This window comes from Falco cherrug (genome assembly GCF_023634085.1).
Source record: "Falco cherrug isolate bFalChe1 chromosome W unlocalized genomic scaffold, bFalChe1.pri SUPER_W_unloc_1, whole genome shotgun sequence".
Lineage (NCBI taxonomy): Eukaryota > Metazoa > Chordata > Aves > Falconiformes > Falconidae > Falco > Falco cherrug.
Window position 1 is genome coordinate 11745224 of NW_026599288.1, and position 17198 is coordinate 11762421.

A 17198-nucleotide genomic window follows, 5' to 3' on the forward strand; every position below is an offset into this window, starting at 1 on the left:
CTTGCTCTGAGTCTTCTCTTCCGTCTTCTGGTCTTGACATACAGGTCGCACAAACTTGCTAGGGACCCATATAGGTCCTTTATCTGTGGAGATACAAAAATAACCTCTACCGATAAATAACACCTGATTAGGTCCTTCCCATAGGCCTGAGGTCATATTTTTATACAGAACATTCAAACCAGGAGCTGTAGTTGTTTAGTTCCCTCGTGCTGTTTGGTGATGTATAACAACAGGTGGTCCCTTTCTACCCTCCATAAGGGAGAGATAGTTTAAGGTAAACAACACCTTAGTCAACCCTTTAGTTACGTCTGTGTCCTGCGATACTTTCTGTCTCTGAAGATAATCCTTCAGGGTACGGTTTGCCCTTTCAACAACTGCTTTCAGTTCTAAGGTTTGAAGGTTGTCCCGTGGTTCACCAGTGGTCACGTGTTTCTGCCACTGATTATCGGATTGCCAAACACACGCAGCCTTCTTCATCTTTCGTCCTGCATCTGTAAATACCGTTGGCCCTTCAGCTGGTCTTTTTGAGGATAACGGTCTCGCAATCCACTGGTAATGCTCTAACATCTTCCAGAGAGGTCTTTTTGGCCGGTTGTTGTGTACAACACCTGTATAGCCCATCAAGGCTTCCTGTATGGCTGTTGAATGTCTCAGGAGCCACTCATAATCATCACCATGGACTGGAATACTGATATCTGCCGGTTCAGTCCCATCAATTTCAACAATCCTGTCTCTTCCTTTTCTCACCAAGGCCGCTACTGCTTCAGGGCGACTTAAAATACGATGTCTGGGTTGCAATGGCAAAAACAACCACTCTAAAATGATCGCTGTATTTTCCCCCTTTTTCTTTTGCCATTGCAAAATCAGGGCAAAAGGTGAAGTGGCAACATTACAAACCAAAAAGGATAACAGATGATTTGCCATTCGGTGACCACACCAGCCAGTCTGAATCTTGCGGGACACAACTTTCAGGGCAGCCCGCTGTTCTGGTGAACAAGTTCGGGGACTGTTGGCTTCGGTGCCATGCAACCAGGATCGGAACGGTTGCAAATCATCGTTAGTGAGTCTCTTTGTGTGTCATCAGGGTGTAAGGGAATCATGAAAAAAAAAACTGTCTTTCAAGTCTATCACAACAATTTGCCAAATCTGAGGGATCATCATAAAAGGTGGAAGAGGAGGTTGCAACACTCCCATCACTAAAATCTGATCATTAACCTTCCATAAATCGTGTCCCAGTTATGTGCATCACGATTATTAATCAGTACTGGACAAGCTAACGAGCTGGTCACCTGCCAATCGTCCTCCAAAATAGCATCACGAACAATACCAGACCAATGCTGTAGAATTGGATCTTTTCTCGAGTTCAGCATCGGTGGGGTAGTTGGGCTAACTGGAGGAACTACAGGTATTGAAGTAGTAGGCAGGTTCATTTTAACTCGCTTTACCAGGTTTCTTAATTTATCTATTACCTCCTGTAAGGATTTCTCTGTACTGTTATCACAAGGCTTTTCCCCGCCTTCCTCCTCAAATTCGTCAGATGATGTTTCAGGACGACAAGGATACGTCATCGCACGGCGCTTCTGCCCGCCCTGACGTGATTGGTGCAGCAGGACTCGCTACCCCGCCCTCCTGGGGAGGCTCAGCAGCCTCTTCGGGTTCGGCTCAGTTACAGCAGGCTCCCGAGGAGTAACTTTCGGTTTGTCCGTTGTCTTATCTAAAAGCTCCGGCACTGTTGAACATGCAGGGGCAGACATACCCTTCATAGGAATAGTATGCCCAACTCCGAAAAGTGTAGCCAAGAGAGAAGGCTTAGGTGAATCACCCTTCTGCTCCACCGGCTTTTCTACAACATCTCTCCCCAAGGCTTCTATAGCTGCCGCTACTTTTTTTTTTTTTTTTTTCCCCGCTTTCATAGTTTCCAGAGTGTTAACTATCGACCGCCACCCCAGAGGCAATTTCCCAGTTCTCTCCATTCCGCAATACTAATCAATAACGCGGGCTCGGGTTTCTTATTCTTTTTTCGTGCCCAGCGAACTAAGGTCTCCACTTTTGTCTCTTTAACGCCCTCCCCTCTCCCAAGGAGGATGCCAGTTAACAGTTTAATTGCCGCGTCTAATTCCATCATTCCATCGCGGTCTTCTCAGAGCTCTCCCCTTTCACAGAAAGGATATCAGCGCGGGGAAGCCCTGCCGCGATTTACTTGTCGCGGCCTTACGTAGTGCCCCCCCCCTTCCTCTCACAGAGAGGAATTTAGCGTAGAGTTCTGCCGCGATTTACTCTACATGGTCTTACCACCGGCGGGGGTGCGATCTGCAGCTCTACACCGAACTCTGGACTCCACTTTTCGCCAGCAGCTGGGGGGATCCGTGGCGGTGGGTGGTCGGGCGAGCGGGGGGAGCCGCGGGGCACTGACGGCATGCTGGTGGGGTGCGGGGAACTGTGCTGGTGTAAGAAGCAATCTGGCTAGCGAAGTACAGTCACTGGGTGTCATGATTTCAGAGTCAAACAAATAATTCAGCAGGTGCTTGGCTGGTTCTGATTGTAAATCATATTGTGTAACAGTTTGTCGTAGGTGCTGCATAAACTTCCAATCAAAAGGTTTCCATGCTGCGGCTGCTGAACCATCTGGTAAAGTGGTGGTCCACACCAGACATGCAACAGCAGAAGCAGCCTGCCACTCTCCCTCCAATATAGCGTCTCATATAACCCCAGACTAACGACTTTGGGAAGCGGCATGGTGGAGGATAACGCCTTCCTGGGTCAGGACCCGAAGATCACGACCGGCAGTAGGCAGATGGCATTCGTTCAATTGCTGCTGCAAGCGGTTTAGGGTCCGGTCGGAGGGTTTTGTTCGGGGACGGGGGATCGGGGCAGCTGGGGTGGGTTCATTTTCTTTATCGGACTCTGCGCTTTCATTCAGAGGCGCTCTCGGACCCGCACTTGTACCCTCTTCCTCATCTAGCACGGGGGGCGGCTCTCGGTAGCTTTCAGGTCGGCGTGGAGCACCTGTTGCGGCGGCACCCTCCGGAGATGGTGTCGGCTGTAATAGCTCTGTCGCAGATTTTGTAATAGGCACAATTATGCCTTTTGCAGACGGAGCGCCTTGACCAAATAATCGGGTAGACTCCGACTCGGTTTCCCTACCAAGGAGGTCTGAAGCAGCCATAGCCATTTTTTTCTCCGCAACCATTGATCGTAAATGGTTCACGACCTCCCGCCAGGTAGTCCCCAAGTCCTTGGCCGACTTGCTGCCACTAAGGGTCGCATCGCAAAGGGAATCCCCGATCTCTCGCCACTCAGTCACACTAAACATCAATTGCGGGTCTTTTAGGTGTCCTTTTTCATTTGTCCACCTACAGAGATCATGGAGCTTCTTTGTGCTCACGCTAGCCTCTCGCTTAGCAAGAATATCAGATAATAGCGTGAGTGCCGCCTCCCTTTCCATTATCGAGGGAAAAACGGTCTTACCGGTGCGGATCCGTGCAGGAGCTCACTGCCGGATTCAGACGTCTTTACTCCTTACGGATGCCTTCCTGCTCAAACTCCTCTCAGCGACTCTCAATTCGCAAAGCCGACCCTCGCAATGCAAAGGCAGAGTTTTTCCAGCTTTCCCGTGGTTCGGGCGCCAATTGTTGGAAGAAGGGTTCACCGGAGTCAAGAAGATGCTCAATATGAGTTATGCATCTTGCTCAACTTTATTAGTTTCTAACACTACTTATATAGAACCGATACACATGCATATTCGTAAAGCAGAAATATAATTGGTTAGTAGTCTCTAAACACGCACGGTTCTCACACCCCTAACTATCATGACTAAAATAAGCATTCTATCCATGTAGCTAATTGTGTTGCTATGCTTCAGCCTTGTAGTTTGTTACTCCCTATATTCCCATACCGGTCCCTATCTTTCTTGGCCCTGCACCTGCTTTCCCAGCAGCTGTATCTTGTTACAGCCACGGCCTGTTGGCACAACATAATTACTTGGTCTCAGGATTCAAGAATAGCTCAAGGCTACCTTTCTTGTTAACTTCAGCACAGCAACTTCAGTACAGTTCTGATTACAGGCCTATTCTAATACCAGGCCTGGATTGTGCAGATCTTCAGAGATTCTAAGGCCACGCTTCTGCAGCCATTCTTCTACAGCATAAGGGGGATCCCCCAGCGGGTCTTTCCACTTTATTCGAATATGTTACCTGTTGCCAGGAACTGCTAGCGTCCACAAAGGACTAACACTATCAGTTTACGGAAGAACACTCTTTATTAATATAAAATCCTGACAAATTAAGGTTCGTGATTGCCATTGATAGAGACTGTCTGCAAAAACAAGCTTGAAGTGATATACAACCAAACTATAATCACTAATAACAGCTAGCGTGAGTTAGCTATTAAGCATGCATAAGACAAAGTTCTTACCCAATAGGCGTCCCTATGGGGGGAGAAGACAGGTTCAGCCCGCCGACTGATCCCAGGAGTTATGATGGAATCTTCCCCTCTCGTCTCCCCTCATCTCTCCACTTTTTATACTTCATAGTATATTGCGTATTCATTCATCATACACAGGATTGGTTACAAGTTTCTTGCTTCCAATGCAAATTAGTATGCATCCTCAGATAGTACTACTGAAGTTCTCTAACAACTACGCATGCTCCTCAAGCATGGTTTTGCCTTCTTTTGGGGCCGCTATTTGAGTTGGAGGTCATTGTCTCCCGCTACCACAATTACCTTTGTCCTATTTTCAACTAATTTTCTGTTGATGTCAGTGGATTGCAACACCTTATCAGCCTGTTTCCTCTTATAGCTAGAACTTCCCTCACTTGAAGGCTTCTTTCTGCATAACGTAGATAACGGTGTTCTTTTCACTCTCTGTTCTGTGTTTCTCATCCTCCCTAAGGCTGACTACCTTGATTAGGAGTCCCTTCATTCATAACAACTTTAGAGAGTGAGTCAGCTTGACCTAGCTCTGTGAACACTGAATCAGAGTGTGGTAATCCAGGAGTTTAGACAATTCCCCTCCTCTGGACTTATTTCAGTCCAGGACTAGTCCATTTCCATCACATTTAGGTGGCGCTTGAGTGACTCTAGTCATACATATTGTTGTTGCTAACTGGTATCACATGCCCAGTGAGGTGTAGTGTTACCTTGGAGGCAGGTAACTTTGACATGGGAGGTGTGCGTTAGTATTACAATGAGATTATTTCATCTGAGGAAAGTCATTTTGCCACAATGGTTGACTCAGCCACAGACATCTCATGGATTCTTCATGCGACAACTGCTATGCAGCTTATCAGCTGTGTGGTGCCATCAAGTTCCCATTCCTGCAGGGAGCACAACAGAGCCTGGCCATGGTGTCTCCACTCCGCTCCATCCTCTGTCACGCCTATCAGCATGTGCTGAGCTGGCAGGGTGTGTTGCTTAGGGAACTGTGGTGATGTAGATTCCGTGCATGCCAACCATCCTGAAAGTGATAGCTGTATTTTACCCTAAAAAATCTTTCTGTAATACTACGCTTCTATTAGGACCCAATTTTTCTCTAATTCCCTCCCTCAAGGTGATTTTCCCACAGTAGTCAAATCTTTTCCAAAGTCAGAGTTTCTGAAACCTTGGTAGACACAAACATGCCACCAAAACCTGCTGGGATGGAGGGAGCTTTTCCAGGAAACATTAAATGTAACACTTGGGTATATGCATTGGGCGTACACTTTTTGCTGCGGCTGACGACTGCAGTGGTCCTCTGAGCACCAAATTCTTTTTCTAAACAAATCAGCATTAATTTACCTCCCGCTTCAGAATTTGTAGGGGAGAGGCCTCTGCCTTCTGCTAGACCCTTCTTTTCCTGCCCCCGTAAAGTGGGTTGCACAGCCAAGGGCAGCTCCTTCACAGTACAGGTATAGGAATCAACATATCAGAGACCAAAAGCAATTGCAGCATAAAAAAATACCTTGCTTGCTTTGAGCAATGCCCAGCTTTTTTGGCCACCTTATTTTAAATGGCACTTTGAGAAATTCTTGTCAATACATTCATGGGGACATATGTAGCTCATTTAATCACTGAAAGCATTAATGACTCTGGGTTTGGGACAGCTGCTTATTTTGCAGTGCACTTCTCAACACCTGCTTGTCAGCAGAACAGAATTCCGAAGCAGAGAGGGTTGTTTTTCCTACAAATATTTGAGGCTGCATGTTGGTTTTATCACCTCTATAGATAAGCTGTACTGCTTCCTGCTGCTGGAAGAGAGCAACATTCTGGTTAGGTATATATGCTTGTCCTGTACTAATCTGAACAAGATAAATTTCTGCACCCTGGAGACAAGTGGCAAGGCTTCAGAGATGTCTGATTAGTTGTCAGCCTGTTCTCTGGTATGCTTCAACTTTCCCTCTACCAAGCTACTGCTTATAGAGGTCCTGTGTGAAAGAGACAGTTAAGCAGAGAAACAGTCTTATATCCAAGTTTAAAGAAAGTTTCTTGGAATATTACTGCAGAAGTAGGGAATGTAGTGGTTACTACATGCACTCTTTTAGCTTTAGTTGCTTTCCTGGAAGTCACAGACTACAAGAGCTGTAAAGCTCTGAGCAGCTGCAAAATATCCATGGCAGGGAGCAGGTGGTAGGAGATTAAACATTTGGGGACTTAACAGTGCATAAAGAAAAGATAGGAAGAGATAGAGGGAGATGCTTGGGGGTTTAGTGGAAGGGAAATTGCAGAGACAGGTGCAGAAACATTTTGCTGGAGAAATCTAGTTTGATATTATTGCTTATTGTTGCAATCTCAACCATTGATGTCTGTCAGGTGGTAACAGATAACAATATGGAACTTGCCAGGCATTTCACTGGCTAACATAGCTGGGTTTGATTTTCAATATGTAATCAGCTATTTTAAAGATTCCACACAAATATTTAATTCAGAATCAACCTGTGTGAAAGAAACTTGCTACTGTATAAATAAAACATTCAGAAGAACATGATATCAACATTTTGCTGTCAAACTAGTGAACTGGAAAAGTTTCTATCTGAACACTTGGTGCCTAGGTTTATGTGCAAAGCCCCAGCTTCTCTGGTAATCATCTTTTCAGGGGCATGAAAAAGATTTTTCAGGTTATTAAACTGAAATAGTTGAATAATTTCACAGGTGAGAAATCAATTGGGAGTTGGAAAAAGGGAAAAAAGCTTACTTGTCTTCAAGCTGTGAAAGATGTCTGAAGCAGAGACCTGTTCTGAAATCTTGTTGGACCTGTGGTCAGAAATTTGATCAATTTTGCAACATACTGATTCAAAATGTGCATTTATAATCTTAGGTGTGCAGTGCTTTTAAGACTTTCTATTGCTTTTTAAAAGTTGGATTTGTGCACTTGACCTCCAATTTCTATTCAAATATAGTTTTAGCAGAAGAGTGGGAATTTGCGGGGAAGGAAATCAGATTAATTTATCATGACACCAGAGACTGGATAAACATAACAATGGTGATTACTTTGGCCAGGCAAAAGTCATAGCAAAAATAGTTACTATTTTTAGTAGTAACTAAAAATGTTCCCTACTCAGGGGAGCAGCCTGTTACTTTTTTAGAAGGAAATTAGAAGGGTTGATTTTTAGAGAAAAAAATCTGACTATTGATCAGTGTAATTAACAACTGGCAGAGTAGCAACTCATAAGGTACAAAGTATGTTAATGAAGGGTGAACTTTGACCACATGGTAGTAGAGCACTTTGGATTAGGACTGTATGAGATGATTCAGAAAGGCCCCTCTGAGCATCATGTTTTGTTAACTTTCATTTTGTTTTTGAGGCTGTAAACTTACTCCTTCCACCCTGTGCTTTGACTTCTCTGTTCCTGGTTCTTTGATGTATCTCCTGTTGTCCCCAGTAGCCCAATGTTCCTCTGTATATTGATTGGGTTTTTTGGTTTGTTCTTTTGGTTTTGGGGTTGTGTGGGTTTTTTGGGTGTGTGGTGGGGTCTTCTTTTGGGTTGTCTTTTTTTTTTTTTTTTCCAATTTAAATGATAGATTGCAATTTCCTTCAGGCAGAAGATGATGGGGAAAAAAACATTCTAAGCAACAGATTAAGACTCTGTGAAAGCCTCAGTTACAATAATGCTGGCTTTTCCCTCTCCCACACAGATTTAGACTGAATCAAAGCTGTGTTTGGGAGAAGAACCATATTGGAGAAACCTCCACTAGTGTTTCAGACCCTTTAAATGAATTAGCTGCCCATCACATCATAACAGAGTATAGCCACTCAGGTCCTGCTGTGCCTAGTTCTCATTAGCAGAGTTCCTTCTTTTGTATGGATGGACTTGCTTCAACAATTAAGTCAAAAATTAATTCCTCTGCAGCTCTGATGTTCTGGGGCAAAGTGCAATGACTATGCCCTTGACAAAGTCATTGATTTTGGTAGCATGTGTGCATCCTACAGGAGAGTGGTTCCTTGGTAGCCTGGCTTTGAGAGTAGTCCCTCTTCAGGCCCCTCATCTGGTGTGTGCAGGAACAGGCATGACTAGCAGCCTACCAGCCAGATTCATTGCAAACCATCTGGTTCTCACAGCAGTGGTGGGTAATGATCTCAGTGTGTTTCACACCCTGGGAACTTTGTGCAAACATGTTCTGTTATGGTTTAACCCCAGCCAGCAACCAAGTACCACACAGATGCTCGCTCACTCCTCCCCCCCCCCCCCAGTGGGATGGGGAGGAGAATCAGGAAAAAGCTAAAACTCGTGGGTTGAGATAAGAACAATTTAATAATTAACATGAAATATTATGATAAATATTATTATTATGATGATATTAATAGTGATGAAAAGGAGAGAGAGGAATAAAATCCCAAAGGAAAAAAAAACAACAAAACAAGTGATGCACAATACAATTGCTCACCACCCACTGACTGAGGCCCAGCCAGTCCCCAAGAAGCGATCAGCCTGCCCCACCCCCCAGTTTATATACTCAGCATGACGTTCTATGGTACGGAATATCCCTTTGGCTAGTTCAGGTCAGCTGTCCTGGTGGTGTCCCCTCCCAATTTCTTGTGCCCCTCCAGCCTTCTCACTGGCAGGGCCTGAGAAACTGAAAAGTCCTTAACTTAGTATAAACATTACCTAGCAACAACTAAAAACATCAGTGTAATATCAACATTATTCTCATACTAAACCCAAGACAGCATTGTACCAGATACTGAGAAGAGAATAACTCTCCTGACCCGCGAGCAGCGGGGAATAACACGCAGCCGACTCAGTATGAGTGATAAAGCATGATTCAATTTATTAGCCCGAATAGCTCTTATTTATACAGTGTATCTAATTATGCATACTCGGCAGTCTATGATTGGCTAGAATCACTACCTACTCATTTACATGGTCCTCCTACTTGCGGTTAGCTAGCTTAAGGAACTTCTTTATCTTTACTGCACATACTTCCTTGGAGTTGTTTGTGAAACTTGTTAAGGTCGCGGTGTCCTTGCAATTCTGCAGCCATCGGCATAGCTGGCAATTTCAGCTGAGGCCTAGTCTTGATAGCACACCGGTTAGATTTGGCTCTGCTCGTACAAATGCCCTAATGATCTGTGACCCTTCTCATCCAGCCATTCTTCAACAATTCCCCCTTTTTCTTTTTGTATGAGCAGGGCCTGATTCACAACACGATCTAAGCTTTTACGCATACATGACAATAAGCAAGAAAATATTACTACTACTACTATGATTACAATCATGATAAGCATAGCACTTTGCAAAAAGCTCTTTATCCATCCTGACAAACCAAACCAATTTGTAAAACCTTCAAGACCAAAGAATCCCTTGTCTTGCTGGATTTTATCAGCATGGTTGATTAATTCTTTTATTTGTCCGTGGATGGAATTAGAACAATCTTCTAAATCCATACAGCAGAGCCCTTCAAATTCTTCACACCCGTGCACGTGGGCTAAAAGCAAAAAGTCTATTGCCATGCGATTTTGTAAGACAGCATGCTGAGTCTGAGCTAAATCATCTGCTAGTTCTCCTAAAACTCTACTAGTCAAATTTGCTTGTTTAGTTACCCAACTAGACAGTTCTTTTAGGTTAGAGCGTGCTTTACCAGCAGCCAAGCCTGGAAAAAATATTGAAGCAGCAATGAATTCCCCATAATTCCATAATTTTACGTTATCATCACAGTCCTTTTTTGATTGGACCGTTGTATCTCTTTTCCAGCGTGTGGGATGAGTTTTATTGGGGTGATGCTAGATGGGGTAGTGCTAGACTGACTTAAACGACCAATTGTACATGGGCCACCAATAGGTCGGAAAGGAATTCCATTCCATGCTCTATTACCACAAATAAGAAACAATCCGGTTGGCAATTTCCTTGGGAAGGTGGTAGCAGGTGTTAGACCCTGATAGGTTTTTGTGTCCCTTTTCTTGCTTGCTATTTGCTGTTGCTGTAGGTGCCCCTATGCTGCGGTTCTAAGTTCCGATTCTTCACATCCTGTTTACATACCTGACAATCTGTGGCTGTCTTAAAGGTACACGGCTAAGTCTCTGAAGTCAACTAACTTATCTGCAGACCCACTGCAGACCCCAACAATTCCCCCTTTTTGTTTTTTGAACAGCTTGTACCAGGTTTGCCATGTTCTGCAGGGCCCTTGCAAACATGACGGCAGCCAAGGTAATAGCAAACAAACAATACTGCCAATTGAGTGAATGGATGCCAAAAAGGCTGACATTTTCTCAGATTTTGGTAACATGTTGCTGCAATGGGGCGCCTAAAATCCACCCAGCACATACTATCAAAATCCTCACGGCCATGTTCTTGAGCCAACAACAAAAACCAATAGTTGCTCTGTTTTGTATATAATGGTGGCAAATTTGACTCACATTCTTAACTGCCTAACAAACAAGGTATCGACATTCAAAGTGCAAACAATATTGACTTCTTTTGGGTTAACATTATACAGAGGTAATCAATTATCGAAAATATCAAGAATTTCAGTAAGATTCTTCATTCCCCGCCTACATTCACTTTTTTGCAACAATGTCTGCAAGTCAGTTTCAAGGAAGGGCACACCAAACAAGGACTGGTTCAGTAAGGAGGCCACACATTAGTTGTTGGGTTGATTGGCGGCAGCAGCGCTCCCACGATCCGGCACGCTAAGCTCAGGCCGCACACAGCGAGCAGGTATCCATAACAGACCTTCATCTGTAGAAACACAAGCATAACCTCTCCCCCAAGTTAACAATTCATGCGGTCCTGACCAATGCCCGGTACGAGGGTTTTTCATGCGTACTAAGACACCTTCATGCTTTCTCTAATCGTGCCTCTGGGGTCATTCCCTTCATTTCCCACCCGCCCTCCCTTTTTTTTTTTTTTTTTAATTTTTTTTAAGTTAGTGCCACTTTATTAATAGATTCACACCAATTTCTGCCCCCAGCTAAAAATACACATGCTATGCAGACTTTGTTATTTTAAAGGTGATAGGTTAAAACTACTCGTTCACAGACTTCCATCTCATCCTAGTTTCTACTCATACTCCCCCAAAGTTATTTAACTCTTTGCTGCAGGATCTCAGCTACACATCATTCAAAGCAAGGCCAAAACTGCACATTATCAATGTCAAAACAACCCACTGTCTCTGTTCCGTACAATTCTACAATTCCTTTTTTTTTTTTTTTTTTTTTTAACAGCAAAATACATTTCAACCACTGTAATACAGTAAATTATAGACAGGTTTTCTGCGTGACAGAACACAGTCACCCTGTACTGCAAAACAGTTTTTTGCAAGTCCTGTACTACTTTCCAAGCAAATGGTGTATGAACGTGAGGATTACCAGCAGCCGCATCTCCCAGTACAATAGGATATGCATGCGGTGCATCGGTGGAAGGAGTAGGAAGATCAAGGAGTGGTCCGCCTATCAGTTCTGCTAAATCCCAGTTCCCGTCTCTTAATGCCCCATCTCTTACAGCCTGCCAAAATCGGCGAGGGTCACGCGTCATTACTTGTAGCACTGGAAACTGGATTTTTACCAACTCCAACTTTTTCATTGTCTGTGACTGATAACGTTGTTGTAGCTGAACCCAAATCCGGGTTTTCGGAATTTCCATCCTGCGCAGGCAGGGCTGGAGCCGAGGGGGCGGGGTGGGGCGGAGCCGAGGGGGGAAGGCGTGTGGGCTGGCACAAATGTTGGGGGGAGTCAGGGGGGCTGGGATCGGTCCACCGAGGCTTCTGCTTGTCGTCCTCGGAATCGGTATCAAGTATAAGTTGATGCAGTCGGAGAGATTTAGGGGATTCAGGCATTGGGGAGTGGCGTCTGCTAAGGGGCACAGACTCTCCCCCTCCCCCATCCCCTCATCCTCTTGTCTGTACTCCGGAGGGGGATACAGGGTAGGTTTGAACGATGTACCCTCATTCGCATTTTGCTGACTTTTTAAGCCCCCACTTGCATTTTGCTGACTTTTTAAGCTCCCACTCGCGTCTTGCGGAGTCTGCAAGCCCCCAGTCGCATTTTGCTGATTTGGCAAGCCCCCAATCCCAGTTTGCTGATTTTGCAAGCCCCCATTTGCGTCTTGCGGATTCTTGAAGCCCCCTACAACATGTCTAAGCAGTCCCCAGGTAAGCAAAAACCCCGACGCCTCTTTGTCCCCTTTTTCCAGAGCTTCTGACACTGTTGATCCTAAATTGTCCCAGGTCCACACACTAAGAGCAGTCGCGGGGGACATTTCCACTCCATGTGTTTTGGCCCACAATAACATATCTTTTAACCGAAGCCCATCTAAAGTAATTCCATGCTTCTCTAATACTAATTTCCACATTGATAGCACCATGGTATCTTCTTTAGATAACTTACTCCCCATGCTGTCCCTGGTGGCTCACCTTACCAGGGAGAAGTGTCACCTTCTCCCGGGATCTTGCAGCCGCTCGCTGCGCTACTCCGCTTCACCAGGCTCTGCCTCCCCAGCAACCCGCTGGTCACAGTTTCAGGATCTGCTCCTGACACCCCTTACCGGGGTCAGATCGGCACAGTCTCAGGGTCTCTTTTTGAAACCCTTTACTGGGATCACATCGGCACGTCGGGGTCACCAAATGTGGTGACGCAAGTCGAGGCAAACTTAAAAGAAACACTATGTCTGCGTGGCTGGGTTCGGACAAAATGGCCCCTTTATTGTTTATACAAACTATTTATATATCTTAGACAGTGCAGGTGTTAGACCCTGATAGGTTTTTGTGTCCTTCTTCTTGCTTGCTATTTGCTGTTGCTGTAGGTGCCCGTATGCTGCGTTCCTAAGTTCCTATTCATCACATCCTGTTTACATACCTGACAATTTGTGGCTGTCTTAAAGGTACACGGCTAAGTCTTTGAAGTCAACTAACTCGCCTGCAGACCCGCTCCAGACCCCAACACAGGTGTACACTCAGTGTTGGCTACATTGCTCTGCTTCAAATGTTTGCAAATACTGCTGAAGTAGAAGCATAAAAACTAAATAAAGACAGGGTAGATATGCACGAGCTATCCTGTGATTAAACATAAGACAATCTTAATATCATTCTTCATATATGATATTTATCCTAGTGGCTGTGCAAACTGGGTGAAGTGCAGATTACAATTAAATTGTTGACCTATCTGGTATAGATGAACCACATCAGTTCTTTTGGGTGTTTTCTGGCCATGACCCTGTTTCTGTTTCTGTGACCCTGTTCTGTTGGGCTTAGGCCACCTCTGTGTGCTGTCTTGGGATCACCCCACATCACACCCCTCAACTAAAAACTATGGTTCTGCAGGCACTTTACGCAAGCTCTTGTAATGATGCCCAGTTTCCAGACATGATACTGATCATATGGTCCTGTAACTTAGATTGAAAATGTTGCTTTGGACGTAAAGTAGTTACAAGATGGGGTTTTACTTCAACAACTGTAGAGACATAGAAGAGTTTAAATGGAAATGTAACCAGTTTAAAGTAAATTGAAAGCCTCCACGTTTTGTCAGGTTAGAGCACAGGTTACAGGTAGGGTAGAGGCTGGCTGCTTCATAAGAAGTGAGATGTCTCACCCAGGAATTATCTCAACAGGAGACCCACTTCAAGACTAATGGGCTCTCATCTATGGGCAATAAGCTACTTATTGGTGAAAATAAAAGGTATGGGAATAAGGAGAGGGAGATGGTAAGAGCAAAAGAAGGTATGTGAAAGTGCAGTAAAGAGCAAAGGAACCTAAAATCATGTCCTGACATAGCTGCACTTAGCTCACAGGTTAATTGTTATGATTTGTGTCATTAGTACGTTATGTGATTATACATCATGATGAGCCAGGAATCTGCTGCCTCTTTTGAAGGTCATAACAACATACTTAGATATCTTGTGTTTGTAAAACATGACAGCATCAGTTTAGATAGATCTGTATGCAGTAAAGTATGCTGAAGATATGCCCAGGGGTTAGTCTATATGTACATGAGCTTTTTAAAACATGATTTAAAACATAAAACACAGCTCTCTGAGCTGTGGTGCTGGGGGCAAGGACCTAATGAGTCTGCTTTAATACAGCTCTAACATACGTATTGGGTAGTGGTTGGAAAGACAGCCTAGCCTGTCTTTCAAGGTTTAAGCAGCACTTTCTGAAAATGCCTTCAATTAACAGCTAACAAGAAGATTGCTTTGGTGCTTCTCTTGTTATCTTGTATAGCCAGATAATGAGAACGATCACCCAGAGAGACTCCAATTTCTTTACCATTTTTTTATTTCTTTGGGAGGCTTCTGGATATTTGAGCCAGTAACATTCCTGATTTGTGCCTTCATAAGTGAAGTGCTTGAGTTCAGCTTCAAGCTATCATTGCTCTTAAGATTTACATTTCAGATAGCTTTTTCCAGCAGCGCAGATGTTGCAAACCTTAAATTAATGCACAAAGCTGCTTCTACCCTGCAAAAGATGGAACTAATAGGTAAGGAAAACAGTATCGCTTTCCCATGCTTGTCTCCTTAATGATAATGGAATTTAAAATATCTACAAAGGGCTGTTTCAGCTAAATATCTCATGTCCACTGGTATTTGAAAAGAGAATAATGAGCTAAAAGTGTTTCTGTGCCCACCTGCAGTGTTAGTTGAAAGCTGTGAAGACAAAGAGGTAGAACCAGGCTCAAGGGACCTTTCTTACAGAAACTTTGTGAACCATCTCTCCTCTATCTGAATGTATTATCTAAGCCATCTTCATTAAGCTAAAAGGCTTCAATGGTAATGAGAAGTTGTCTTAATGGCTTTCCCTTGTATTAATTGTATAGGCAACTTACAAACCAAATTAAAACTCTTCCAGATGACTCAGTTCTTACATTTTGTTGACTCTTTTTCTAGTCTCCGCTTTTCCATATACAGTGCACGTAGCAGAAGAAACAGACAGAAACATGGACCTAGCCTCCAAGTTTACAACTGAGAAGGTACCTTAGGAGGAAAGTTGTACACTTTTTTATTATTATTATTTATTTTTTTTTATTTAAGATCACATGTTGCTCTTCCCTTTTTTATTGTGATCTCCTTATATAAATGAGACTCATAAGGAGAAGAAATTGTCAAATGAAACAGACTGGTAGAGAGGTGACTCTTCACATTGATTGGGCAGGGATGTGTAACATAATTGAAACATTGGGGAGCTCTGTCTGAATTGCAGTAGTTTGGATGATAATGAGAAAGGAGTAAGCTCCTGAAAAAATTAACTGAGCAAAGAGCATGCAGCCGTTCACAAGGCAATTCTGGAAAAATGTTTTGCTGGAAAAGGAAGATGGTAGGATGAAGAAACAAGCCTGTATACTAAACCCAACCTTTAAAATGTCTGGGGAACAGTCTGGCCTGTGAGACTTGTGATTTATGTAATTTCCTGCTTAATATCAAATGCTTGCAGGAAGGGACCACTTTTTAGGACTGTAACATAATCCTGGAACTGCAGCTCCTGATCACTTTTTTTTTTTTCCCTTGCAGTGTAGTTTGAAGTGTAATATTGGTACTTATTGCTTTCTGGTGCATGCTATCAAATGTATTCAGTAGAAGTGCATTTATGAAAATGCTCTTATCACAGGGGACAGAAACCTGGAGGAAGACTCAGCTCTCCTGCTCTTCTGTTGAGCAGCTTCACCTCTTGATCTCAGTTTTCCCAACTATAAAATATCTGTGCAAAACCACTTTGAAAGATGAAAAGGAGGATAGAAAAGCTGAGACACTGGTAAAAGAACTTAGCGTCACTGCAGGGAACACAAAGTCATCTGTGCAGTGTGGTGACAGAGACAAAAAGGCAAACAAAAGTTCAGGGAGATGAAAATGCAGACAAAAAGCTGTGAAGCCATTCTAGATCAATAGTACATTGCCTGGGACATTGCCTGTGTTTCTGATCACTCATCCTAAAAAGGATATTATGTAATCAGGAAGAGTTTGGGGGTCTGTAACAAGGAAGAGAGAGACAGTGAAAATACTGAGATTATTTCTTCTTGAAGAAGCAAATAGTAGGAGGCATGCTAGGAGGAGGAAAATAAACAAGGAGCTAGGGGGGGGGGGGGAAAAAAAAAAAAAAAAAGAGAGAGAGAGAAAGGGTTAGATACCCAAAACTCCTACTTCAGAACACAAGATTTTAAGAACTTGGTGAGACTGAAAGACACCAATCCCAAAGCTGAGTTAGCGGGGTGAGGGGGAGAGGCTGGGATATGAATCCATTCCTTACAGCTTATGGACCCACTGGCACAAGACACCAGTCAATGGATAAGGAGGATGCCCAAATCTACACCAGAGTAAAAATAAACAGTCTGAGAAGGAATAGATGTTCATGTTTCAGCATCTCTGGCAGCCCCCTAATTACTGGAACTTAAAAGGGAATTTTCCCAAGCACCAGGTCATCCCAAAAGAGATTTCTTAACCTTGTTTGGGGTGAATGAATGGAGGGCTTTGGTAAGATCTAGGTAAAGATCAGGGCTGCTGCTCTGGTTTGTTATAATAGTTCCTTTGCTCTTACTTCAATGAGTCCTCCTGCTCTCCCAGCTCTCGGTGGAGAACAGCTGTACTGGCAGTGGGATGACACTGGCAAGGAACCCGGCAGTTGCAAACAGGGTTGCAAGACATGCCGGTGCACCAGGAGAGAAGGATAGGCCTACCACTACAGAAAGACATGGCAGAGCCACACACAAGATGAAAAAAGGCATAAACCCAAAATTCCCTCTGATGACCAAGTCGGTCATTTTGTGGGCTGCTCCATGGCATTTGGCATGACAGATAGTGTCTGAG

General features: G+C 43.9%; 1 protein-coding gene across 1 annotated transcript in view; it reads right to left on the bottom strand.

Moving 5' to 3' along the window:
* Window positions 1–1857: 1857 nt before the first annotated feature.
* Window positions 1858–17198, bottom strand: part of LOC129734925 (uncharacterized) — a 254926-nt gene continuing 239585 nt past the window's right edge. Inside the window, exon 2 of the mRNA XM_055700346.1 lies at window positions 1858–3791. Coding sequence (XP_055556321.1) covers window positions 2714–3445 — 732 coding nt within the window. The 5' untranslated portion in view covers window positions 3446–3791 and the 3' untranslated portion in view covers window positions 1858–2713. The remainder of the gene's footprint in view (window positions 3792–17198) is intronic.